General features: G+C 52.3%; 11 protein-coding genes across 11 annotated transcripts; 6 read left to right on the forward strand and 5 right to left on the reverse strand.

Annotated features, from left to right (window-relative positions):
• Positions 1-364: 364 nt before the first annotated feature.
• On the forward strand, positions 365-1,888 carry PFLUO_LOCUS6673 (uncharacterized protein; the record flags this gene model as incomplete). The annotated part of the gene is made up of 3 exons (XM_073784238.1): positions 365-398; positions 453-707; positions 759-1,888. 3 exons carry the CDS (start codon positions 365-367, stop codon positions 1,886-1,888), a joined length of 1,419 nt encoding a protein of 472 aa, XP_073640713.1.
• A 1,293-nt stretch (positions 1,889-3,181) lies between these two features.
• PFLUO_LOCUS6674 (Transcription factor) lies at positions 3,182-5,117 on the forward strand (the record flags this gene model as incomplete). The annotated part of the gene is made up of 3 exons (XM_073784239.1): positions 3,182-3,510; positions 3,560-3,759; positions 3,808-5,117. 3 exons carry the CDS (start codon positions 3,182-3,184, stop codon positions 5,115-5,117), a joined length of 1,839 nt encoding a protein of 612 aa, XP_073640714.1.
• Positions 5,118-5,967: 850 nt separating this feature from the next.
• On the reverse strand, positions 5,968-6,684 carry PFLUO_LOCUS6675 (uncharacterized protein; the record flags this gene model as incomplete). The annotated part of the gene is made up of 1 exon (XM_073784240.1): positions 5,968-6,684. One exon carries the CDS (start codon positions 6,682-6,684, stop codon positions 5,968-5,970), a length of 717 nt encoding a protein of 238 aa, XP_073640715.1.
• Positions 6,685-6,982: 298 nt separating this feature from the next.
• On the forward strand, positions 6,983-7,527 carry PFLUO_LOCUS6676 (small nuclear ribonucleoprotein Sm D3; the record flags this gene model as incomplete). The annotated part of the gene is made up of 3 exons (XM_073784241.1): positions 6,983-7,039; positions 7,107-7,297; positions 7,422-7,527. 3 exons carry the CDS (start codon positions 6,983-6,985, stop codon positions 7,525-7,527), a joined length of 354 nt encoding a protein of 117 aa, XP_073640716.1.
• Positions 7,528-7,947: 420 nt separating this feature from the next.
• PFLUO_LOCUS6677 (uncharacterized protein) lies at positions 7,948-9,323 on the forward strand (the record flags this gene model as incomplete). The annotated part of the gene is made up of 3 exons (XM_073784242.1): positions 7,948-8,836; positions 8,892-9,191; positions 9,244-9,323. The coding sequence occupies 3 exons, from the start codon at positions 7,948-7,950 to the stop codon at positions 9,321-9,323; spliced, it is 1,269 nt and encodes a 422-aa protein (XP_073640717.1).
• Positions 9,324-9,496: 173 nt separating this feature from the next.
• Positions 9,497-10,294, reverse strand: PFLUO_LOCUS6678 (uncharacterized protein; the record flags this gene model as incomplete). The annotated part of the gene is made up of 3 exons (XM_073784243.1): positions 9,497-9,570; positions 9,628-9,767; positions 9,828-10,294. 3 exons carry the CDS (start codon positions 10,292-10,294, stop codon positions 9,497-9,499), a joined length of 681 nt encoding a protein of 226 aa, XP_073640718.1.
• A 3,454-nt stretch (positions 10,295-13,748) lies between these two features.
• PFLUO_LOCUS6679 (Phosphorelay intermediate protein) lies at positions 13,749-14,413 on the forward strand (the record flags this gene model as incomplete). The annotated part of the gene is made up of 3 exons (XM_073784245.1): positions 13,749-13,784; positions 13,837-14,009; positions 14,065-14,413. 3 exons carry the CDS (start codon positions 13,749-13,751, stop codon positions 14,411-14,413), a joined length of 558 nt encoding a protein of 185 aa, XP_073640719.1.
• A 2,799-nt stretch (positions 14,414-17,212) lies between these two features.
• On the forward strand, positions 17,213-17,871 carry PFLUO_LOCUS6680 (uncharacterized protein; the record flags this gene model as incomplete). Its single annotated transcript, XM_073784246.1, has 3 exons — positions 17,213-17,311; positions 17,417-17,726; positions 17,792-17,871. 3 exons carry the CDS (start codon positions 17,213-17,215, stop codon positions 17,869-17,871), a joined length of 489 nt encoding a protein of 162 aa, XP_073640720.1.
• Positions 17,872-18,259: 388 nt separating this feature from the next.
• Positions 18,260-20,001, reverse strand: PFLUO_LOCUS6681 (uncharacterized protein; the record flags this gene model as incomplete). The annotated part of the gene is made up of 3 exons (XM_073784247.1): positions 18,260-19,329; positions 19,385-19,465; positions 19,515-20,001. The coding sequence occupies 3 exons, from the start codon at positions 19,999-20,001 to the stop codon at positions 18,260-18,262; spliced, it is 1,638 nt and encodes a 545-aa protein (XP_073640721.1).
• Positions 20,002-20,422: 421 nt separating this feature from the next.
• On the reverse strand, positions 20,423-21,587 carry PFLUO_LOCUS6682 (short-chain alcohol dehydrogenase; the record flags this gene model as incomplete). The annotated part of the gene is made up of 4 exons (XM_073784248.1): positions 20,423-20,650; positions 20,706-21,071; positions 21,158-21,460; positions 21,513-21,587. 4 exons carry the CDS (start codon positions 21,585-21,587, stop codon positions 20,423-20,425), a joined length of 972 nt encoding a protein of 323 aa, XP_073640722.1.
• A 2,872-nt stretch (positions 21,588-24,459) lies between these two features.
• Positions 24,460-25,092, reverse strand: PFLUO_LOCUS6683 (uncharacterized protein; the record flags this gene model as incomplete). The annotated part of the gene is made up of 2 exons (XM_073784249.1): positions 24,460-24,941; positions 25,068-25,092. 2 exons carry the CDS (start codon positions 25,090-25,092, stop codon positions 24,460-24,462), a joined length of 507 nt encoding a protein of 168 aa, XP_073640723.1.
• Between the last annotated feature and the right edge of the window lie 685 nt (positions 25,093-25,777).

Consider the following 25,777-nt stretch of genomic DNA (forward strand, 5'->3'; position numbering starts at 1 on the left):
GGCAATTGGCACTCGAGAGATGTTACACTAATGGCTGATAAGTCTGGGCACACTCCCTACGTAGTGGATATCTACTCATTTAGGCATAGCTGAGATGCTCACCAATTTTGATTTTTCAAATTGCCATTAGCTAGCTCGGGGACCCCATTCAGCCACTATTTTCCAGTTGATTCATGACTATTCTCTCCTTCTCGTACTATGAGTTTAGGATTGATGCCTTACCACCAAGGCGGCTAACTAACCCTAATCCACAAAGGGAAATGTTAAGCTGGCTCGCTCTCCACCGAACCAATCAGACAGTGACCAGCGATAAGCAGCGGGGAATCCAGTCAACTCACCGTCATGAGTTCTTGTCTTACAAAGAATGCCTCGAGAACGATTCTCGCGATCGCGAAGTGGTATGGACTGTTTTGATAGTCGGGTATCGGACACTTAACTAACAGGAGCGGCAGGATGTCTCGAGTGTCGCAAGAAACACCAGAAGTGCGATGAGCAACAACCTCTGTGTTCGCTCTGTGCAGAGCGAGGACTCAATTGCAAGTACCCCTCGGACTTCAAGTGGATCAGGCAGACGGAGCCGTGTTTGTCAAGACACAGACCCCGACGCAGAGGAGATCAACCACTCCCAGAACGGATAAGGAGGTCGCCTGCATTGTTTGGAGATGTCGGATTTGGATCTACTGAAGAAAAGGTTGCGTGGGAGTATTGTATGCTTCCCTATTCTTCAACTATCATTCGAGTACTGATTTCTTTCCCAGATGTGAGACTTGTATCATCGAATGTGCCCGCGTTAGATGGGCCAGACAATCCCTACCGCCAAGTATCCGTCGCAGCTCTGTCGTCACCGATCCTGCTCGAGACCATCGTGTGCATCGCGACGGAGCATATGCTCAATTTCGGACTGAGCAGCGTATCTGTGGCTGCAGAGCGTCAGCAGCGAATGCTCCGAACAATCGGACACAACCTCGCCGTCATCAACACGCAGACCCGGCGTTCTCTACAAAGCACCGCGGTGCAGCGAAACCGGGACCATGAGGCTCTTCTCACTGCCGTCGTCTTACAAGGCATTGTGGTCGCCCAAACTGCCGACGGGGTACTCGAGCCGCATATCAAGTGCGCACTATTTCTCATGCAGACATTGAATCGTTTCCACCATATCCCGGAGAGCCCTCTCGCACGCATGACAGCTCAGCGCTTCGCGATGGTTGATGTAATGCTGGCCATCTCTCGACAACGTCGACCATATGCCCCCCGGGATTTCGTGTTATATCAGCCCGATGGCCCGCGGTGGGATCTGACGGAGCCCTCGTTTCACAAAATGACGGGTTGTCCTCAGCCCTTGATGTGTTTTCTTGTGCGAATCTCCCACCTGGCCTGTGATGTGGATGAGGGACTAGGGAAGGGCGTGTCTATGGATAGTGTTCTCGGTGAAGCATTTTGCCTGGAGAATGAGCTTCGTGCCTGGGGATTGCGATACACGGGGACAATCACCAACACCTCTCCACCACTCGAAATTCTCACAGAATGTTTCTACTGGACCGCCCATCTACTACTCGCACGCCGTGTGTTCCGGGACGCCACCTGCTCGGCCCGGGTGCAGCACTTGTCGCATACCTGTTTCCGCCTGATGGGCCACCTCTACACAGGTTGCGGGCCCGATTCATCTCTCCCACAACCCTTCTACCTGGCCGCCCGAGAAGCCGTGACGCCGACCGATCGTGAGTGGGTGCGGCAGAAGCACGAGGAGATGACGGCGTATTACCGCGAGCAACAGCGCAACCTGGCGATGTCACTGACCGAGCAGATCTGGCAGCAGACCGACACATCGGCCACTCCGGAGGCGGCGATCAAAGCGCTGGATCGGGAGTCGTGTTTGTTTATATTTTAATCCCTGCAGGGGTGGTATTCTGTTACATGGGGTGTTAGGGCACGGGGAATCAGGCGTGTGCTAAATATAGCTTGGTCTGGGCGGCCAGACTGTGGTCGCCCGCAGAATCTGCTCCGTTGACGTGTCACGTGCGTCAGGAACAGTGTGAAGGGCGCCCGACCATTGTAGCGTGATTGGCTGCCCCTGTGCTAGTGGCCCCCTGGATCCGTGGACGCAGTTGGGCTGGCCAGGGGAAGAATGCAATTGTCGAATGGTTGTGCGTGTGGAAAAGTAGGAGATCTTATTCACAATACGGACTAGAGAGAGAAGCGTCCCATTCGATCCCAGTAGAGCGTTAGTATGTAATAGTACTCAATAGTCATCAATGGTCCGGAGAACCAATATGTGGAGTCCAAACACCCTCCTCCTCCTCACGTGGTGGCGGTGTCGGCAGTTCGCAACGAGCAATGGGAGGGCGTGTGGCTCGGACAATAAGAATCGTCCAGGGTCACCAGGAGGGGTTCCAGCAAGGAGGCCATGCAGGGGCCAAACCAGCCTTGTTGCTGTTTGGGCGGTTGCAAGCGACCCAAGCCCCACGAGCCCAAGTCGGGCAGTTCGTCGTGTAGTCAGCATCTCCTGGATCTCCTCTTTCTCTGCTCTTCCTTCTTCCTTCGCTTCCCTTCCTTTCCCCCTCCCCCATCCCATCCCCTCCATTCTTTCTTTTTCTTTCTCTTTTCCTGCTGCCTGGTCGCTCGTTTCACTCTTTCACGACGGCCGTCCCGCTCTTTCTGCCCCATCTCTTCGCTTCCCCGAACGGTTCCCCCATCCGTTCCTCCCGTTGATCGACTTCAACCCGGCTTTTGCGATTCACCACCGCGCTCCTGCGACTCGGTCGCGTCCCGACTTCCATTCGCTGCAGCCGGAAGAATCCAACTGCCTTTTGATTCAAGCTGCATAGGCCGGCTTTTCTTTCTTCTTCACTCTTTATTTTCCCCGGGCGCCTCTGTGACGCGCCCCGATTCCCCCTCCCAACCCCCAAACGCCCCCCCCGGGTTCCTGACATCGACGTCCTTCGACCCGTTTCGTCAGAACACCTTCCATTCATTTCACCATCAGCATTCGAATCCTCTCGCGCCTGAGGCTGCTTCGAGATACCAGGGTTTGAAAAACTCGCTGATCAACCGCAACCATTCACTTGTCGACCGGATCGTCACGCTCTGGTGAACAACCTATATACACAAAAACTTACACCACATACGTCGAACACCGTTGTCATTTTGCTGGCCGAATATTTGATATCATTCCGACTGCATGATGTCTTCGGAAACACCCGACCCACAGGGTCACGGCGCGGCCATCAAGGCACCCTCATCCTCACCACCTGCCTCAGACTCGACTCCGTCGCCATCCCCGTCGAGCGCCACTACGGCTCCGTCGTCGACGGCGTCCCGCCGACCTCCGCGCAAAAGCACTCTGACCCAGCAGCAGAAGAACAATAAACGACAGCGGGCGACTCAGGATCAGCTCGTCACTCTCGAGGTCGAGTTCAACAAGAACCCGACTCCGACTGCTGCGACGAGGGAACGCATTGCGCAGGATATCAGCATGACGGAGCGGTCGGTTCAGATTTGGTTCCAGAACCGGTAAGTCTATCCCGTGCGGTTCTTAGAATATCGTGCTGACCAGAAATAGCCGTGCCAAAATTAAGATGCTCGCGAAGAAGAGCATTGAGACTGGTGAGGGCTGTGACTCCATCCCAGAGTCCATGCGCCATTACCTCGCGATGCAGTTCGACCCGAACAAGCAGGGCTCCGGAGATTCCCTGGGGCACACTGGCGGTTTCGCTGCACCTGGCAGTATGTATGCCAACGAGAACCCGTCTGGCAAAGTTGGTATGTAGTCCGCACCAAGTTTGATGACCAACTTGCTAACTTGCCCAGTGATCTCTCACTTCACCTGCCGGTCTTTGACTGTCGGAAACTGGCGTCGCATTGGCCAAAATGCGATGGATCTTGTCATCTTCTACTCGCCCGACAAGGCCTGCATGACGTACTATATCAACAACGACTCTGCTGGTTATAAAATCGAGTACCCTTTTGCCTATATCAAGAACATTACCTTGGAAACTGGTGATTCTGGCCCGGGGCCCAATGGCGCCCCGCCTCGACCAGGTGGCCTTGTTGTGGAGCTGAACCGTCCGCCAATGTTCTACATGGACTCCTCCAACTCTGGAGGATTCTACCAGTGCGGCGACTTCACGGAAGAGCAGCAAGCCAGTCGTATTATGGTGCACCATCTAGGTGGCCACCCGAAAGTCTTGAGTGTCCAATTGGCCAAGCTGGTCTCGCTCGAGTCCTTCCAGAATCGCCTGGCATACAACAACAGCAGCAGCAACAACAACAATTCCGTTGCGATGCAGGGGGCGATGTCACCGCCGTTTATACAACGTCCGGCTTCCCAACCCAATCACTTTGCCAATGCTGCTCCTTTCCTGGGCATGTATCATGACACCCATCATTTGGGTATCATGATGCCCCCTGCTCCCCGCGGTCATAAGCGCCAACGCAGCCGTTCGGTGCCCGCAGCGATTGACCTTTCAGCCTTTCAAGGCCCGACCTCTTCGTACCACCTTCCGCAGACCCCGGCTGCGTTCAGCCACGCTGATACTGGCATCTACGCACCGGTTCCTCAATCCGTGCATGCTCTTCCCACAGACCTGCGTCTTGAGACTGACAGCTATGGCCTCGAATTCCGGAATCCAATGTCTGCAGCGACAACTGCATCGCCATCTGATTTCGCGAGCCCGTCCATGTTCAACACCACTGTACAGGGAGAATCAACGCCCGTTGCTAGCATGGCCCCGTCTTTCAACGTATCGTACGCCTCTCCCCGACCGAACGACAATTCGACCTTGGGCTCTCACACGGCGTCCCCATACTCCAGTGTGAGCCCTGCGGATCCCTTGATTGCGGACCACTCGCCTCCCCTTTCGAACATGTCGCACTCTTCGTCTGATATGTACGGTTTCACGCACGACCAACAATCGCCCTTCGTTGACGATGGTATCTCGATGAACGACATGTATTCCAAGCAGCAAGTAAACTTTGGTGTGTCGCAAGATGCCCCCAGTTTCGACCTGCCCATGCATGGGTTTACTGGGCACCCTTCGCCAGCCCTGGGTGACTACTCCCACCAGAACATGGGGAATCTCGATGATGTGAACTCACACGGCATGCCCTCTGGGTCCTGAATGGAGTTTTCGTCTTCTTGATCTTTTCATTGGTGGCGCGTGGAGTGCTCGGGGCGCGTGGTTGTTAATGGGTCTTCAATGTGAATCACCGCGTCGTCTGATGAGATTCCTATTGCCCGGTTTGGATGCAATCCAAAACTTGGTCTTCTCATCCGACAAATCGCCCCATTGGCGATGACCGGCTAGATTTTGTCTTTTCTTTTGTGTTTTTTTTTCGCCCTTTTCGTGACATATATTCCCCCTCTTGTGTCTGGTTGTTGTATTAATACCCTTTTTTTCCCTTTCTTTCTGGGGCCGGTCCTGAAGCGTTTGGATTTTTTTTATATTCATGTATTCCCAGGTACTCTGGTGAATCATGGATCTTTCTTCCTCCCTGCTCGTCTATTTCGGTGTCAGGTTTCACTTTTTTGGCTTCATTCTCATTTCCATTTACGTGACTATGCCAAGCAGCCCGCTCAGGACTGGGAGACTACTTTTTCTCCTGTCATTTTTTTTCTTGTGTTTGGTGATTTGTTTGGGGGACTACATCCCTCCTGAGATTGTGATGATCCTGTCTCCTCGCCATCGGCCTTTTGAGCCACTTACCCTCACGCAGACTGCCCTGCTTGCGGCCTCGGCGCGACCCTTGACCCGAGTCGCGCGTTCACGCACGAGTGAAGTCGTTCGCGCCCCGGCCTCAGAAGCCGGATGGAGACGCAGGGCAGACGATAAACGGGCGTGTGGGATTGACATAGGCTGCATCAATTCATTTGTATCATTTGAAACTACCAGTAGTTCCGCCAAATAGTGTACACGCTTAGTATCTATCTCTCAATGCAGTAAGTATTATACACTTCACTCCTTCACTCCTTCATTGATTCCACCCCCTCGGCGCCGGCGCCGTATACCCCCTCGACTCCCTCAGATACCTCTCCACCCAGATCTCCATCTTCTCCAAAAGATTCCTCGTAGGCTTTCCTTCCTCCCCAGCCTCAAACACACCCTCTTTGCACCACACACTCCAACTCCCCATCATGCCCGCCATAAGCACATCAGTACCCAACCGATCCCCCACGACCGCAATCTCATTCGGCGACTGTATCACCCCCCTCTCACGAAACCACCTCACAACCTCCTCCCCACAAAACGGTTTCTTCTCCGTGCCCTCAGGAAGTCGAAACACGGGAATGGGGACACCCTCGTGCGACAGCTTGCTCTCTATCTCGCGCACCTCGGAATCGAACGAGGGGTGGCTTCCGGCGCGGTTGGACACGATTAGGATCGCGTGTGGATGTTTGAAGGCCGAGGTGGGTGAGTTGCGGAGGGAGTGTAGTTTGGTGAGGATTTGGGGTGGGAAGGTTGTTGTTTTCGGGGGGCAGAGCGTGTTGTCTTTGTCGAAGACTAGGGCGCGGATAGTAGGTGGTTTTGTATTCTTGGAGGAGGGATTGACGAGGTGAGCGCCGAGATTCTCTTCGGGGAGATGGGTGAGTGTTGGGATGGTGAGGTGTGGGAGGAACTGGGAGGGTTGTTTGAGGAGGGTGTACACGGCGTGGTTGAAGCCGCGCAGGTTGCTGTTGGGCGCGGCCATATTCAGGTCGTATCGTTGTCGTGGTAGAAACCTGTACAGTCACAATGTAGACATGGTGATGGGGATAAGTTAGTGACTAAAGCGGAAACGGGCCAAGCGCAAAACTCGCGCCCTTCGATTTCCACCGCAACTCACTCACCTCATTATTCCCTCCGCCAACGACCTCCCTCCTCCTTCTTCCCTTTTCTCTATCGACTGTCACAGCGGTCGCTGTCAACGAGGGCCGGCTTTAATAATACATTCTAATTGAATTCCTCCCTCTCTCATTTTTCCCTTCCCACACACCGCCACCACCACCATGGGCAAGCTCACCAGCACGATCGGCATCCCGATCAAGCTCCTCAATGAAGCACAGGTATGTCCTCGCCCCTTCCCCAAGGCCAAGATACACACCACTAACCCTCTGAACCTTTTCTCTGCAGGGCCACGTCGTCACCCTCGAAATCACATCCGGCGTCGTCTACCGCGGGAAGCTCCTCGAAGCCGAAGACAACATGAACGTCCAACTCAAGGATATCACCGTCACCGCGCGCGATGGCCGTGTTTCGCATCTCGATCAGGTTTATATTCGGGGCAGTCATGTGCGCTTCTTCATCGTGCCGGATATGTTGAGGTGAGTTTAGTGTGGTTCCTTTTTCCCTGTCGGATTTGCAATTGCCATTGCCCTTGTCTTTTCTGTTCCTTTCGCTCCTTTCTTGGCTGGATCTTCTTGCTAACCTACTCTTCTCTATCTGCAGAAATGCTCCCATGTTCCGCTCACGAGGCCAGCGCGGGCGCGGTGTCGGGTTGGCGCGTGGAAAAGCCACGGTGCAGCGGGCGCGTGCGGGTGGGCGTGGACGGTAAATCGAGTCGCTGGGGATGGAATAAGATCTTGTTTCACGTGGTCGGCGTTTTTTGACCTTGTTTTTCTCTTCTTCGTCTGGTTCGTGGGGTCATAAATATTCTCAGGCTTCCTTTCTTTCTATCGTGCTGGACTGGCTACTCTGCTCTGTGCGGTCGGGCGTGGATACCACAGAAGTATTAGTTATGTATCAAATCAGAAGACACCCTTGAAGAAGAGTATCGCAGATTGTAGCCAATTGATAGCTTAGCGTAGCTAATATATTGTATGTGTTGCGCCTCTCCGCAACTTCTGCGGGGGACAAATCTTCCCTTCTTATCCACACCTTGACGGCAACACGGAGATGGTCACTTCCTCACAACTAACCGGCAGCAGCTGAGCCTCACCCTCATAACCCCTGCTACACTCTTCCACTACTCATCATGGCCTCCGCGCCATCACCCACCGCCTCCCCCGCGAAGCCCTCCAAGCAAGTCCGCCACATCGCCAACCCACGCCGACTGCTCATCCTCTCTCCAACTTCGCAATCTGTCTCGGTCATCCCACCACTCCTACACTCCCTGACCGGCGTGCCTGTCCTCGACCCTCCACAAAAGCAGACCTCATCATCCTCTGCTGCCGACTCCCCAACCCCGCCACAATCCAGCATTGACGCTACAGCCCCAAACACAACCACCAGCACCACCTTCGCGGGATATACAACGCACAGCCCACTCAAAATCCAATCAAAATACTACACCGCCGAAATACCCGTCTGGGTCGATGAGATTCCCCTCGCAACAGAAACACCAGGTACTGTCCACACAGACACGACCCCTCCAACGGCCGAGCAGTGGCGCACCGAGTTTCTAAGCGCAGAAGCCGAGGTCGTCCGCGAAGCTGTCGGCGCGTTAGTGGTTTGCGTGCGCAGTCCGCGCGATATACCGTCCGAACCACAACCGGACATAAATGGGAATGCTGATCCAGCGGAGCGTGAAGATGTGCGCGCGCTGAGGGACTTGATGCGCGGCGTTGGCGCTGTGAAAGAACGCATTGATGAAGAGCGCGGTGGGATTGGTGATGTGCCTGGTGTTTTTGTGTTGGTTGGCTCGAGACAGAAGGGATTGAAGGCGGCGCAGGCTGCTGATCCTTCTGATGAACTGGGCCTCCGGGATGATGAGGATGAGCTGGGAGATGGTGGTGACGATGATGCCCCATTCTCGGTTGGGTGGTGGGAAGACCAGCTGTTTGATATGGGGTTGCTGGGATGGGAGGTTATCGAGTGGGATCCGCGAGAGCAGAATCTGGAGCCGACGAAGAATCGGTTTGGAGGTATGCACACATCGATGGTCATTTGGATGCAGCTGATTTAGTTTGTGTTTGGTAGAATATGAGGGCATGCCTCGCATCAAGGAAGTCCTGGAGACACACGACTGGACGTCCTCGGTTGATACGCTTGATCCAGACGGCGAAGTTGATCTGGACTTTGACGACGATGAGTTCGGTCCGACAGTCGGGTTTGATAACGAAGTCCATGAACTGGAGCGCGAGATGTTTGGTCTTCGCATGGCAATTGAGCGCGGCGGCGGAGACGGAGACGAGGATGAGCTTGATCAAGAGGATGAGCATGGTGAGATCAAGGTTGAATCTATGGAGGCGCTGATGATGCGCATGAGAGCTATCCGGGGTACGTTACGACCACCGCGTGATATTTTCAGACTTACTGATACTGTCTTTAGAGATGAGCTCCGATCTATCGGAGCACGAGCGAAAGAGGTTCGCTGCGAAGGCGGTGCAGGATATCATGCGAGAGCTATGAAGCTATTTATATGAAAATTCTATAGACAGTTGCGTTGCTCTACTACCAAATATTATCGTCCCAGTCTGCACTAGAACTAGATGGACACTTTGATTACAATGGATATAACCATCCATATTTTGAACCGACGTTTCGTTCTCCACGTCCACTCCCCATAAGCCCCCATTTCCGGTTTAGTTCGCCTTGCTCTTCCCACGCATAACCTTGCGTCTCTGCGCAATCATGTGCGTGTACAGGATATACGACCCTGATCAAGAAAATTAGCCACCGCGTAAGATCAATTGCGCCGAAGAGAAAAACATACCAGGGATGTAGACCAAGAGGATGACGGTAAGGGCATACGGAAAGAACGGACTGATGTTCGCCGCGGGCGCCAGAGCCTGGAAGATGAGGGTGCACTCGCTCGAGATACCGATCGGGTAGAGCACGTAAAAGGTGTTATACCTGGAGAAGAATGAGCACACTACCCAATTGACCAACCACAGTCCCCGAACTCAAACTCACCTTAACCAAGTCCACCACTCCGGCACGGTATTCCCGGAAAGCGTGATCGCAAAGAACCCATACCGGATCACCTCGGTAACGCCCCAAGCTGCCACACAGCCCAGATATGCATAATCGCCCAGCTGGGCCTTGCGCGACGCCGCACCGAGGATATCGCCGCCGAAGGGGTACATGATGCCCCAGACCAGCAGCAGCCGACTCGCAACCTGCATGGCGGTGGTCATGAGCGGGGCGCGCACCAGGCCCGCTAGACTGTGCAGGATCTCCAAGATTGCGAGCGATTGCGTCGCCAACAGGAGGGGGGAATAGGTGCGTTTAAAGATTGTTGGTAGGTCGGTGCCGGAGAGGAGGAGGGTCGCGGCGTAGGTGACGCAGGTGCCCCATGCTGCTAGGTTGAGGGTGTTGTAGGCGAGAAGGTAAGATTTTGTGAAGCCCGATGGACCTGAGGAGGAGGACTTGGGAGGCATGGTGGTGGTGGTGGTGTTCGTAGTGGTGGTGTCAACAAGAAATTGTTCGCGATCTTGCAGCAAAAGGGATATGCTGACATAATCATTCTAGAAGGCCGCTCGAAGCAGGGCGGTGGGGGAAGATCTGGGGTTGGACGATTGACTGTTGCTATTATTATTACTATTACTACTGTGATTCTTTCGGGGAGTTCTAGAACTGGTTACACTTTTGTGGCTGGCCGAGTTATTTCCGTACAAACAGTTGGACCCGACTTCTCACGCCGAGTAGGCTGAAAGGCAGGGCATTGTATGGACGGCCCAGCTTTAGTGTACTGCACGAAGGCCCGGCTGGAAAGCCACTAGCCTCATCAGGGAGATAGCAAACAATTGCTACTCCATAGTAGGTGGGGGGTCATTTCTCCGAAAAGGTTAAAAAAAATAAAAACGGACATTATTAGTTATGTCGTCGTTGGACAGATGGTACAGACGGTCACCGTCAGCACTAAGAACATTATTAAGTTAGACTTGTCAGAGCTCACGCTAAATCTGCCGGCAACGCACAGACACTACATACGACAGGGTTTTCCGGATATCTGGTATTCCTTTGGTAATGGTTATTGGCATCTCGGCCACACTTTTGACGACGCTCCTAACCCCGACGACGGAGACCGGTCCGGGATGACATCTCGGCCCCAACTCCTGGTGTTGGACAGGCTTGTATCAGAAGTACAACAGCTCATGCGGGCTGACATCATAGGCCCGCAATGATATCGTTCTGCATTTCCCCGACGAAACCTCGACGAAATTCGAATGTTGATGCCATGTCAACCAAAACACGCGAATCGGGTCGGGGTACTGTTTTTATGAACGTGGCTGCGACAGTATAAAAAGAATCCCTGCAATGGCTCGGCCACAATGGCTCTTGCATCAGCGGCTGCTTGGCTGGCGTGTTCCACTATGACATCATGGCTGAGACCCCTCGCTAGGATTGGACGTATCCCCTCGGGCTCAACCAGCAAACGCAAGGAAGAAAAGATCCCCAGCCTCATATATAACCAAGGGTCCACGGGCGAACATCGGCGGTGTCGCGCGTGAGAATTTTCTGTTCTTCGGCCAAAGAATCCCATGCTGTCGTCTTCAATTGAGTGACATTGTTGTCGACCGACCAGCCAGCCCTTTTTCGTCTCCTCCCCGACACAGACCCGAAAAAAACAAAGAATGTGTCCACTCCATATCGTCATCGGTGACAGCATAATCCCTCGTGTCTTAGTCCAGCGCTTCTTGCACCCCCTCCCCGCAATGAAAAAAATTAATAGGAGAGAAACCACCCCTGGTTGCCGTGTCCTTCACTGACCCCTTCGAGCGTCGGCTGTCACAGAATAATACGTCACAACCAAGGGAGGATGCAACAACTTGGGAAAAGCACATTCTTGTTCGAACACACGGTCCTCGAGGGCCCAGACCGTTCGTCAAACCGGGTCATGCCCGGTTGCAGTCCAATGCATTCTTCCCTCCCCGCCCTTGGATGGACAGGGCAAGACTGGATCAAGCAGGATCGGGCAGACCGATCCTGATGCTATGCGAACTGGATTGATTGCATTTCTGTCGCCACTTTTTTTTATGGTTTAAACCAACAAAAGGCAAAAAAAAAAAAAAAAAAACCCGCAGTGTGTTCAGCCGGTCGTTTAACTTACCGCTGTCTGGACGAGGTGGAGATGTCCGCGTTTCTTGTGTGCTCGCTAACCACAGGTTCGACTGGGTCTGGACAGGATGAGCACGGATGGTTTCCACGTGTGGCAGGCAGCGCAGAACCCGGACGAGTGACGTCCCTGGCGCTGGGATCGGCGGCCCCAATGATGTCGTGTCCGCGGCATGTCCCCCCTCCCCCCTGCCAGACCTCATTTTCTAGCCTAGCCTAGTCGGTTGAGACAGCGGCGGAATTATTATTTTAGCCTCGTAGAGTATGTCCTATTTCGGGGGCAGGATGACCCCTCATCCCGCGGCTGTTTTGCTGGAAAGCAAACTGTAGTTCCACTGGTTCAGCGCGTGATGCCCGGAAGGGAAACAGAGGTCCTGATCCTCGCCGGCTCTCGGTTCTCTCGTCAGGGTGGCCCTTCCTCGATGGTGGAGTATCCCGCCTGATGATTGTGTCAGAACTGGCCGACAGTACTGTAGTGGAAACAGACGAGAGTCATGGGGAGGCAAGGCTGGGAGCATAAGAAGAAATGCCCCATTTGGACGAACCCGACGGAGTGCCGGAATGGGACACTAAATTTGGTGGAGTCCGGCCAATGGACACATTTTGGGAGATCAGAGATAGATCGATCAAAGGAGAACAGGATGTATGTAGTTGAGTGTCCAGAGGAATCAGTCGGCTACCTAGGCGGATTATCAATACGGGCCTTCGGTCATTTTGACGCGCCCCTCCACTTCTTCCCTTTCCTCTTTCTCTCTCTCTTTTCTTTCCCCTAGCTATGAACTAATCCATCCCTACCCTACTATCTCCACTAGTTCCCTTCGCCGTGAGTGCCGATTGTCCTCCTCTCCTGCCTTACCCACCCAAACCCAACCAACACTTTCCCCCCTCCCTTCTTAACTTCCACTCTTTGATTCCCCCCCTCCCCCTTCCCGTCTTTTTTCCTTTGTCTTCTTTTTTGGTTCTTTTCCTTCGCCGCCTCCTGGTTCCCCGGACCATCTGATACCCCCGGGGCTGGTTGTGAACTGAAGCTCCGACGTAGCTTCGAGGGGTTTTGAAAAATAAAAAGAAAGGTGGGATGAACAAACCCTGACCGGCGGACTACTGCCCCTCCTTCATTCTACACGTTGCTACACGCGACACCCGATTGATTGATTCCTCATTTTTCTTTTTCCTTCATTTTCCCTTTGGCTGCCGGTGCGCTCATCCCTCCCTCAATAAACCCCCGCCTCCGGTGCCTGTCGGTGCCTCCCGTCGAAAGTGCCTGATACACGCCTTCCCTCCCACACGTCTCTCTCCTCCAATTAGCCATATCCTTTTCCCTTCTTCCTTTCATCATCTTCCCCAACCACCCTGTCCCTCACCCCTACGCGCCGCTTCTCACAGTCAGCGCCTGCTTCCCTTCCCTATCCACCCTGACTGTCAGTTCATGCATTCCTCCCTGTCGGACACGATGCAAGAGTGATCTTATCAATCTGCATCATGCACTTCCCTGCTCCACCCTCATCTTCTTGCCTCTCCTCCTTGCCTTGCTCTGTAATCCCCCTGTGTATAAGGCAGATCGTCCACTAAAGCCCAAGTACTGCGCCAGATCGGTTCGCCCCGGCCGATCTCATTCTTCCTATCTGTTTACTCGTCACAGTTGATCTCAAAGCATTATGGATTGCAGGCTAACGGAGATCCAAAGCAGAGGCCATTCAGCACCAAGACTGGCAAGGCCAATAATCGGTGCTCAAAAACAAGTGTGAAAAGTCGCTTTTGCAATTCTCAAACCACAACATGGCTCCCGCCGACACCAAGAAGGCAGAGGAACCTGTATGTCTTTGTGTTGCCATCCTATCAAATCCAGACTGACATCCATGCACAGGCCAAGAAGCAGGGTCCGCCCAAGCTGTCAGATGTCAAAGATATTATCGATGAGAGCACCTTTGAGCAAATCCTCGAGATGGATGATGAGGACGACCGTGATTTCAGCAAGGGCATTGTCTATGGTTTCTTTGACCAGGCCAAGGCCACCTTTAAGAAAATGGAGGATGCACTGTATGCGTTGTGTCATTTTCCTTTCTCTGAAATCACAGCTGACTTTTCCCAACAGGACGAAAAAGGACCTTAAGGAGCTTTCTTCTTTAGGCCACTTTCTCAAGGGCTCATCTGCTACCCTGGGCCTGACCAAGGTCAAGGACTCCTGTGAGAAGATCCAACATTACGGCGCCGGCAAGGACGAGGCTGGGGTTGTTGACGAGCCCGACGACGAAGTCTCCCTGAAGCACATCCAGACCACTCTCACAGACGTCGAGGCCGATTACGCCGAAGTCGAGAAATTCTTGCGCCGATTTTACGGAGAAGAGGTGAAGCCTGAGGAAGAAGATAAAAAGGAGGAGAAAAAGGAGACAAAGAAGGAGGAGCCCACCACCTCCAAGAAGGAGAAGGAGACTAAGAAATAGTCGTGGCCCACGCGAGGCGGTTTTGTTTTCTCACCTTTCCCTGTTCCTTTTTCTTTCTTCAGCGCAGGATGGAGCATTGCGATGGCTTTTTCTGGTTTCTGGTTTTCTTGACGTACATACAATCCCGCAATCTCTCTTCCTCCCCTTCTCCAACCTCCCAGACTGGATCTTTCTTCTCCTCGGAATCTGCCGTTTGAGGCAGGTCTGAAGGAATCGCAACGAGACTTACACCCCACCCCCAAATGCCAAGGAGACTACAGTCAAAGATGCGGAAATCCGAGCGTCTCTGTCTAGCTATGCTGCTTCTGTGCTGTGCCTCCTCGAAAAAACGAGTACATATCCGTAGGTCCCGAATGGCCCAAACCGCCGCATATTTGGCTGGAATAGCCGCCGTAAACCCAGATGCCAGTTTAAACTCACGCCCGGCCCAACAGATCAGCACCGCGAGGCGTCGATTGGCGCTCCCTGCAAGGCTTCCTTCGGCGCCACTTACGTGAGGCTCAAGTGCGCCCCGATAAGCTTGATTCGACCTGTCCCGGATCGAGAGCTAAGGCACACGACCTGCACAATCGAAGCTAACAGTCGATCGCAGGAGCCGATCGCCCCCCGATTTAGTTACCTTCAATAATAATGCTGCTAAGTACTACATCTATTGGTGTAATAGTTATCCTCGATATGCTGACATGATCCGTCCGCTCTACTACTGTCTTTTACTGAACGTCCCCGGTGAGGGCACAAAAAGCAGAGCCGCAGACAACAAACGCAGCTCCAAACTGACAGTTGGCATTCGGCCTAGGAATCGGGATCCGCCTGGCATTTTTAGAAACGGGTGTCGGGAACCTGCAGTGGCCAGAGCTCCTTCCTACTGCTATTTCTCGGCTCGAGTTCTAGACTGCTCCTCTTCCCTTTTACAGTGTCACGGCAGTCTGTCTGGGGACAATAACGACAAGGACGGGACTTGGCAGAACTAGAAACAGATTCTCAATACCCGTTCTCGAACGGAAGGATCTCATGTCTTTCGTTGAACTTTTTTTCTTGGTTGTCACTTGACGTGGCAATTATCTGGTCTCTCTGGATAAAAGTGACCATGATCCAATTTGTTGCTTGAACCTGTGTACGAGACAGACATATTTGAAGTGGCTGTGATTTGTTTTGGCTTTGCGTCCTCTCCCAAGCGGCTCTGCGGCTACGAGCTACGAGACAAACGAGCTACCTACCTAGAATCGAGTCAAGGCGTGCTTTCCCACACCGAGTGAGCTAGATAAGGATAACGGCTATGCAGAGCTGAAATGCAGGCAGGAGCAAATAGACCGTTTTGGCCGGGAAATTGCCTCCCATTGCATCCGGGCCTGGCGGCGGCGGGTCCGGCGCCTTGTTGCACTACAGCTCCAACGGGCCTTGTTTTTATACAGGCTGGATGCCTTGACAGTAATATCGGCCAGGCGCATTTCTTATTCTTGTCCTTAGTGTTTTCCTGGGGCCTCTGAGGAGTCTGGATTACTTATCGAGGCTCGACTTCGAGATCAGCAGACACTGTTGACACGGCTAGTGTACAGCTGCAGGTATCTGTATTTAGTCCTCAAATTAGAATTTCCTAATTTCGGATATGCACTTGCCCGTATCCACGGCGCGGAGACATCCCTAGCCCAGTCAGTCAAGATATCCATCAAATTGCTTGCACTATACCTGCCATCCGACAGACACAGAATCGACGCCAATCTAGCCTCGACGGATACTTCACCGTGCATACAATCAGACATATATCTGTCTGTCATCTGTCTGTCTCGGATAGCAGACTCGACACTCTTCGGCGGACTCCCTCAACAGTCAGCGCGTCTTGAGCGATGACGCTAAGTCCTCGACCCCATCTTCCTGACTGCTCCTCGGATCCTCTGTTTGTTTCGCCCGGATGAATACACGCTCTCCTACCCCTCTAGAGTACACCGTTTGTCTCCCAAAGAATGAAGAGGGTCCCAAGGAATTAGTCCCTGCTAAATACCACTCGGAGCTCTTATTGATCTGGCGTGAGCTGCTGGGCCAGGGTTGGAAGTTGAAAGGCGCAGGCGTGGTTGGCGAACAGGCGCATATTGTACAACCCTACTCCATACAGAGATCCGCTAATATTCTCTCATCTCCAGCCAGATTCGGTCTACAGACCTTCTCCCTGCAGACAAGCTCTATCTTTCCCCGCCCCTCTGCACTCTGCCCTGCCCTGCTGGTACATGCATATACAACCAAGCGCACCAAAAGCAGGAGAGGTCGAGCAGCTTTCACGTCCAGCAGCCTCGACAACACGAAAACTTAGTTACTTTCCCGACTGGCGCGCGTCTGCTGCTGGCACGGCCCTTTCCCGCCTGATTGCGCCTGCCCGCGTGCTGTGTTGGCGAGCTGGGCCCATCCATTCGTTCGTCGCTGATACGATACGCCCCTGCTCCGTCCCGGATCTCCGAGGTACGATCCGATTGCTGGCCTATTCCCCGTAGCTCCCTTCACAAGCAAGCCCTGGCCATCATCCATTGGTGGCGACGGCCTCGTGCAAGCGGGCTGATCAACAGCCGTTGGTGGAGTCGGGCCGGGGAATTAATGGCCTCGCCGTTAGTCGTTGTTTCAATGTGGTGCCGTCGTCGCCGGGTGGATATAAAGTCCTGCTTCTTGTTCGACTGGTCGACTTTATCTACATCTCTCAATTCTTTTCGATATATTGCAAGCATCGAGTAGCGTCTTGCTCAAACACTTGCTCATATTCTCTATATTACTCCTAACACCTCAATCTCTATATCCATTCGATCAGCCAGCGCCATGGCCGTTGGCCCGCGAGTTTCCAAAGAAGAGTTCATGCATGCGCTGGTGCTAGATCCTCGGGACTCCCAGCACGAACAGTACTACCGAGCCATGCGAGTGAGTAACCACCGTCCTATATCTGGAACACACACCTATATGCGATCCCTTTTTCCCTCCATATCTCTACCTCATGCCTACAGACCTCGATCTCACAATCCCCAGGATGAAGCAATCATGGTCTACAACCGCATGAACCAAGACACAACGCACCTCCTAGACAGCGTGGCCGCCGACCCAGCCACTCGCCCGCCCTTCTTCTGGCACCATATCCGACCAGAGCGCCAGCGCTGGGCTATACTAGAGATCTGGCGCAATGCAGGCCCGCTGACTCGCCCACTGTTTGACCGCGGCGGAACTAATGGCGAGTACGGGCCCAACTGGGTCGCCGGGTGGTTGCTGTACAGTGTGTTTCGCTCACGGGATGTGAGGAATAATCGGAATCGGAGGAAGGGGGAGATTCATACAGGTGATGGTGAGATCTTTGGTTTTCTGACGATGTGGATTTAGATGGTCTTGCTAATATACTCTTGATTGTAGACAAGCGGTCTAAGCAGATCGAGGAGGCACCGCCTCCACCGAAGAAATATTACGATCCAGTGCGGAATGGGACGCTCTAAGGGTGTGAATTGTTTTTAATTTAATTTTTCTATTTCTTCTCTATTTCTTTTGGTATCGCTTAATTGCTTGGAATGATTGACAGCCAGAAATGTAATGCCAATTGCCTTGCCCACGTCTGGGCACCCATGGACAAGTAAGCTCTATATTCGGAGATCAGTAGTTATGAATCTTGAAGAATTGAATCATTTTGATATTTCTTATGAAAGTGATACAAATTGGCTGTCTATTATTCTTTCTTGCTGACTTGGGAAATATGCAGCCGCGGCTTGGATATGACTGAAGACCGAAATTGAAATGACTGCTACAAGATGCGAAGTGATGTAAAACGGCACAGGCTCCATGTCTCCCGAAACAAAGTGAAAAGGATGTAAAGGTGCAATCCCCTAATCAATCGTCGTCCCCGCCGTCTTTGTCGTCTTTGCCGTCTTTGTCATGGCTTTTGACGTTCTTGTGGCGACGCTCCGACTTCAGAGCCTCAGTGACCGACTCATCTTGCTCGTCGGCACGCTCATTCCACTCGGCATCGTACTCGGCTGCAATGTTCTTTATTTCGCGACGGAGTGAGTTGCCCTCGTCAATCAGAGTCTCCCATAATTGAAGATCGACCTTGTGGTGCTGGTAAAGTTTCTTCTGCCGGGCACTGATCGTGAAATCCAGCGCGGACCGGTACGAGATCTCTCGGTTATGGTATAAAAACCACAGATAGCCGCCCATCAGCGTGGACAAACTGACCAAGTAGGTGACTGGTTCCATCGTATCCCAGCCCAGATCCGTTTCGAAGGTCAACCTGTACACGATGTACCACCACGAGGATAGAATCCCGAACCCGCCGATAGCCACTCGCTGCGCGCCGCGGTGAGCAAGTCTGTCACATTCGTGCTTGATCTCAGCAATGCCCTGAATCCGTCGTGCGAGCTTGCGCAGCCGCATGCGAAGATAGTACGTGCGTTCGTTGAACGACGGGACCCCAATTCGGATCTGACCCAGTCCATATGGAGCCCCTTCTATCGTGACAATGAACTCGCGCGCCCGCGCTGCGTCGCGGATGAAATCTCCCACTTCTGTGGCCTGAGACCACCGCACAAAGCGCTCGGCCCCGCCTTCGTCGGAGTTGGGATCGGGGTTGGTCCGGCGCGGATAGCTGTATGTCTCTGCATCTTCTTCTCTGGATCGTCGTCGGCGCTCGGCAGGTACTCCGCTTCCGGGATGCTTCTCGCGGTCGAATTTACCCTCATTCAACTCTGCCTCGTGGTGGCCGCCATCTACATCCAAGTCACCTGGGATTTTTTGCCTTGGTTTGATTGCACTGTCGTCATGCTGCAATACAATAAATGAAATTGCTGGCGCTCGTTCTTTCCCATTCTCGCCCTTGATTGGTGGCAGTTCTGACTGAATTAGCCGCTCCAGATATGAGAGCGGCTGCTGAGGATGAACCAAGATAGCGATGGGTTCAATCCCTACCTGGAAGTCAGCATATTGCAGTACATCCCACGCATGAAGGAGGATATTCACCTTGATCAGCGCTTTTATTGCCGATGATGGTCAAGGGAATAATCAATTTGAAAAGCCGCGATGGTGTCGTCAACAACTTCCCTGTTGGTGATCAGAAAGTATCAAGTCTAGATGCAACGAGACCACTTACCCTTGGTCATACTCTGAGGCTGTTTGTCGGATTCCAACGTGGACTGCGACTTCTCGTCCTCTTCATTCAACCTCTGTTGCTGCGGTCGAGTGTCTTCCTCATCATCCACGGTCTCAAAGCGCTGAAGAAGCTCTTCCGTTTTCTTGCTAGCGGCGGCCTTGGTACTGTTCATCGCCCCGAAGGAACGGGCTTGGTTCATTCCTTTGCGCATACATCGAGCTTCTGCGACCATCTCAGCAGATGCTCTAGATGGGCTGGCTGACACCAATAGTGTTCGCATACCTGGAAGCTGGGGACGTGAGCGACCTCCATTCTCGGCTAGGCAGTGCATCTGCCGGAGAGAAGACGAATGACCAAGTCCAGTCGCATTATCCAGTGCAATTGATCGCAGCCTCCGCGGTGGCGGGCATACTCTGACACTCCGCTGCCACACTCGGCCAGCTGCTGTCCACGAAAGCGAGCTGGGGTTGCGTGCCCAAGGAACCATGGTTGGATGCTAAGCTCGTCTTCTCTGTCTCAGCTGTGTCTTTTCGAAGATAGAGACATAGGGTGGACGGCTTATAATGGGTTTAGGTCATGAAGAGACACGTCTCCTGGTGTTTCACCATGATGTGGCAAGCTCAAACAATTAAGCGTGATCATCCTTGTAGGCGCATCTCAATCTCCCTGCCTTGGATAAATCCGTGTGACGTCAGTGTGTGGCGCAGCACGCGACGGTGACCGCCTCAGGATTACGATCGTTCTTGTGGTGTGTACGCGAAATCATTCGATTCTGCATCTTTATTGAATAAAACAACCGTTGTATAGCAGGGTTCTCTCTTCACAGATCACGCGACTTGACATCTCGAAAATAAAATATACCTAATCCTACACCTCATTTTCCTCGGCCTCCAACTGAACAGGCTATTCTATTCGTACTGTACAGTCTCGTTTTTGCACCAGTCCCAAAATGCGGCAGCGACCCCGGTACCACCTTCTTCCTGGCTCTTCATAGAATCAACCAAATCTTTCCTCGGGACATGTAGTCTGCCCCACGGGATGACATATGAGCCATTCTGTTCGGGTTGGATATCGGGTGACAAGCCGGCGTATAGTTCAGTATAGCCACCGAACTTGGGATGATGGAGCATCCATTGCTGTCATTCAAAATTAGCCCTGTCGTCATTGGATATATATTGTAGGGAATCTCACGGTCAGGGTATTCGTAATAGTCCCCATATGTCTTTGCAAAGGGCTCTTCAGATTGCCCGGATTGAATGCAACATGAATGACTCCATCGCCTTGAGTCCTTTTAGCGAATTCCGAGGCCAGGAACATATTTCCCGTCTTGCTCTGGGAATATTTGTCTCGCTGATTTCCGTCTTTCTTCGTCCAGGTGATATTCTCCATATCAATTCCACCGGAGGGGGCACCCATGTCGATCGCTAGTGATCCGGCCCAGGCTACCCGCACGGAGCCTTTCGGCTCAGTAGCCGCTGTCCGTTTAAGGATGGGCAGTAAGTTTTGAGTGAAGAGGAAAGGACCCAGACAATTTGTGCCCAATTGAAGCTCATAACCCTAATGTCACATTCATGTCAGTTTTAAGGAAGAGAAAAAATCTCCCTGATCTCGGATTTTATGCATCGTTCTGATCGATAACTCACCTGCTTCGTTTTACTCCCCGCTGGCGGTATCATGACGCCGGCATTGTTCCAAAGCACATCCAATCGGGTTTCATTGGCCAGGAACTCTTCGGCAGACTTCTTGATTCCGGAAAGATCGTCCAAGTCCAAATGAAGAAACTTCAGCTTGCCACTCGAGCTCGGGTGCTCTCCCTTGCACCATGAAATGGTCTCTTGAGCTTTGGGCTCGGATCGTGCCGCAACATATACGGTACCGTTTTTCGCAAACAAGATGTTGACTAGCTCACGGCCCACTCCAGAAGCTCCACCGGTGACAATGAATACCTGCGAAATTCAGTCAGAACCCATTCTAAGATAATAGTCTGCATTAACGCACCTTTCCTGACAGGTCCCCACATTCCTTGTCCGTGAACTTCGGCGCGGGAGGGAAGGACTGACTCCAGATGGACATGGCTGCTTTGAAAGTAAGGATTCGACGATGAAATAAGAGAAAAGGTCGATGATGAAATAAAAAGTGAGAAGGAGGGGCGACCCAACCCTTTATAATCGGGAACCCAATCCAAGAACGGCGTTGATAGTCGGTGGCGACTCCGCCTTCAACCCACCCCACCCAAGCTCGCAAGCTTGTTTCCGGGTCCGCGGCCGCTCTTGGTACTCCACCCGTTCAAAGTGCGGCCGCCTTGCCCGCCACTTTTGCTCTCTACACAATAACCTTAACAGAGGCTGCGGATACTTCCACTTTATGATTCTGTGAGTGATCTTGGCTTATGCACAATTGCCTATGCCCGGCTGTCCTTACACATCATGCTTATCAAATAAATCTTTAGCGATGGACTGGACGACCACCCCTCCGGCGGAAACGGCGGATCGGGCGTGCGTCCGCTGTAAGATACGAAAACGCCGATGCGACAAGAGTCTGCCCAGCTGCTCATTATGCTTGAAGTTAGTAAGCTCGTTTTCATCGCAGCCGGGCCCCCTTTCGGCCGATCTGAACTAATAATCTGCCGTTCATCTTTATAGAGTGCGCCAGGTTTGTGACTACTCCGATCATCCAGTCACTCCGCAGGAGAATGAGATCAGCGATCTTCGCGCCAAGGTACAAGACCTTGAACGCCTTATTACAAACTTGTCAAATCAATCGTCGGTGATCCCAACTCCAGACGAGACGATCAGTGACCTCATTTCCGAAACGGGAAATTCGTCTGATTTTCATACGCAAGCCTCGTTTCTCGAACCCGAGATTGCACATAACTGTAACCCTGGCATGCCAGCTGCGAATATTGCTGTCCCGGAAAATATTTCCAGCATTTTAGGTGATCGAGTCCAAGTCAATCAGATCTCCTCGCACTATTTTCAGAGCACCCATACGTGGATGCCGATCATCAGCAAGCAAAAACTAAGTCGAATAATCGCCGGACACTTACGAGCTGATACAGCATTGCTGCTACTGTGCATGAAACTTCTCTGCCATACTCCCCACGAATCAAACGCAAGGAATGCGTTCCTTTACACTACCGCAAAGCAATTTTCGTGCAGCTTGGAAACTGCTGGACTTTCGTCTCTGAGAACACTCCAGGCCAATCTTCTCATCTCGGTGTATGAATTAGGTCATGCTATCTATCCAGCGGCATATGTTTCAATAGGGCTTTCCGCTCGCCAAGGTATCGCCCTGGGGGTTCACAATCATTCTGCCCCGCAGCTCCCGCGAGCACCCGTCAAGTGGACAGATTGGGAGGAGAGACGGAGAGTCTGGTGGCTCATTTTGATACTTGACAGGTATTTTCCCCCATATTTTAATGCGTCTATTCTTCTCACATTTACTACCCTAGAATCGTTACCCTTGGGTCGTATGACCGGCCTTTGTGCACCGAAGACCCATATGGAACCTCATACGTCCCAGTCGATGATATGGCCTGGGATCAAGGTGTAAGAAATAACCCATGGCATTTGATGCAATCCCAGCCTGTTGACAAAACTTCGAACAGGAAATGGTACCTCCGGAACAAGTCCTGGTTTCGGCGCCATCGCATGTCATGGTCAGTCCGTTTGCACGGTTGGCTCAATCGGCCAACCTTGCCGGCCGGGTTATAAGGCATTGCGACGATGACGATATTGAAGTTCGCGATTCTGTCGAACGGTTCGAGTTGTTATATAGAACTACTCTGTCTCTTCTGGAACTGATCACCTCAACCTCCACTGATGGAGGCCTGGAGTGTAGTTCCCAGGCGCTCTGTCTCAGGTGACTGATCTCTTTTCCCGAGCAAGTTCAAGCAAATCCTTGGCTAATATATCCAAGTGTTTTGATAAAGCTGACAGGTCAACATTCATGCGACGCCTTCGTCAAGAATAAGAACGACTTGGATACACACGCGGCTGCGCTCCTTCGAGAATCCACTCAGCATGCTATTCAATTGATGAAGGATACTAATTCCCGTGTCGTTGAATTTGCTTTATTTCTTGAAGAACTTGCAAAGACGAGAATGGATAATATTTCACCATTCGTTCTGCCTTGCCTATACCAGTGCGCGACTTCCCTCGCTTGGCTGGCCGGAGATACTACCGAAGAAAGTTATGCAATGGGGTTGTCAGTCTGCAAAAGAACCCTCCGACTATTGGCTTCGAGATGGAAACTTGGAGATATCTACTTGAAGCTTCTCCAGGTAATGGAAATTGAACTGGAAAAAGATGCTATGGAATAAGGCAGAATTGGTTGAACGACAACTAGTCAGTTAAATATATCTTGCACCTAAGTCTTCTCAAGTGACAAGAATACCCTTTTGCTCACTAAATCCACATACTATAAACCTCAATTCCAATGAGAGGATTTTTTATTTGCAACTAAGAAGAGGCATCTAAAGATAACGCAGACAAAAGCGACCGACACAGAAACAGATAATCCCCCTCCCTTCTCTCTTTCTCTCTCTCTCTCTCTCTCTCTCACACACACACACACAAAAAGTAAATCGCTGACCTCCACGATGATGCAAAATCGTCAGAAATAGGAAACACACAATCTGGGATGATCCATTCAAGAACCGTTCAGCCCCAGGCCACCCTCTATGCATCATTAGTTGGGTCATGGTCATAGTCACAGTCACAGTCATAGTAATCATCAGGCATAACTCAGCAGTCGTGTCGACTAATCCCCAGTCCCGACAACGCTGTCGCTTTTCCATCTATCAGAAAACAGTCTGCTAATGACAATGCGCAGTCATAGTCGTAAATCGTAGCTTCGTAAAAGGACCTCATCACAAGCAGGGCCTAAGCATTTGCAATGGCGCCAATGAGCCTAATCAATTCCATCTCTTCTCTTTCTCTCCCGATTAGATCCCACGCCCCCCATAACTAAGAGCCCTAGCCGAAGCCGGAACTGTAACCGCCACCCCACCCTTCAGCGAGATCTGATGATGCCCACCGCGACCAACACCACCACCACTACCAAGCCTCACGACCCTATCCCGGTTCTCAGGGCTACTCCCGCCACTAGAGCTGCCGCCACTACTACTGACAGAGGTATCAGTATCGTCGTCACGACTAGACTTGCGGCCCGTGCCGATCGCAACGGGAATCCCCTGCACGGCGCCGCCCTGGCTGTGGCCGGCGGGGTACATGCCGTCGTTGACGGAGAAGTTGCGGCAAATCAGGTACGCACGCATGGCGGCGCTCTCGCGGGCGCGCACCTCGGATTCGCAGATGGCGTCGGTTTGATACTTGCGGTTGTTCACTCGGACCACGCAGCTGTACCCGCCTGCATTGCCGGATGATTCGTACGTTGGCTCTGGCCAGCGGCGGCGCCGGCAGAGGCCTGTTGGATTGTGTTAGTTTGGTTTTGGAGCGGGAGTTGGGGGTCTGTTGCAGGGGATGCCGGGATGTATATCCCGAAATAGAATAGCCCGTCAAGTCAAGTACACAATGAAAACAAAGTACGTACTTGCCAGATAGAGCATATAGTACATCTCTCAAGTCTCCAATGAGTTAATTGGGCGAACCGAGCAGAAATTGAGGCTTGCCCTAGTGAGGCAGATATTTGAATGGCGTTCGTTAGCCCTGGCGACTCTGCAACGAAGCGTGACAGCTACCCAGACAGCATTGGACCGAATTGGGCCACTGGAGCAATTGGTAATGGACAGGGCTGAAATCAAGGCTAAGCTTCTAGGCTGATGCAACTCCGGGATGCGGATAGTGATGCCCAACGCCGCGACACTCTGTTGTGCTGTCACGGACAGCGGAATTGGCTGACGGGATATGCGTTTGTTGGTGCTCAGAGGGAATCCACTTTCTAATTTCTTGCAGTAGGAGCAAGAAGGTTTTGCTCTGCCTGGTAATGCTGCAAATAATGAGAAAGCAAAAAGCAAAAAGGAGAAAGAGAGAAAGAGAGCGAGGACGAGGACGAGGACTAAAAGCTCAACAAAGACATAGGAAGTTGCCACGCCACCCTCATGTACACATATACAAAATACACGGTTTCCTCCGTACGACAGAAGCAGACGGAAAAAAATAAATTTAAATTTTTTTCTTACCCAGCAAAGAAAGAGGGGGAGGGGGGTATCCGGATCCAGACAGATGGGCAATTGCTTTAACTACATCGCCAACGGGTGGGGCCAAGGCACTGCAGCAACGAAAAGGAGTCAGATCCGTGTT

This window comes from Penicillium psychrofluorescens (genome assembly GCF_964197705.1).
Source record: "Penicillium psychrofluorescens genome assembly, chromosome: 4".
In the NCBI taxonomy this organism is placed as follows: Eukaryota; Fungi; Ascomycota; class Eurotiomycetes; order Eurotiales; family Aspergillaceae; genus Penicillium; species Penicillium psychrofluorescens.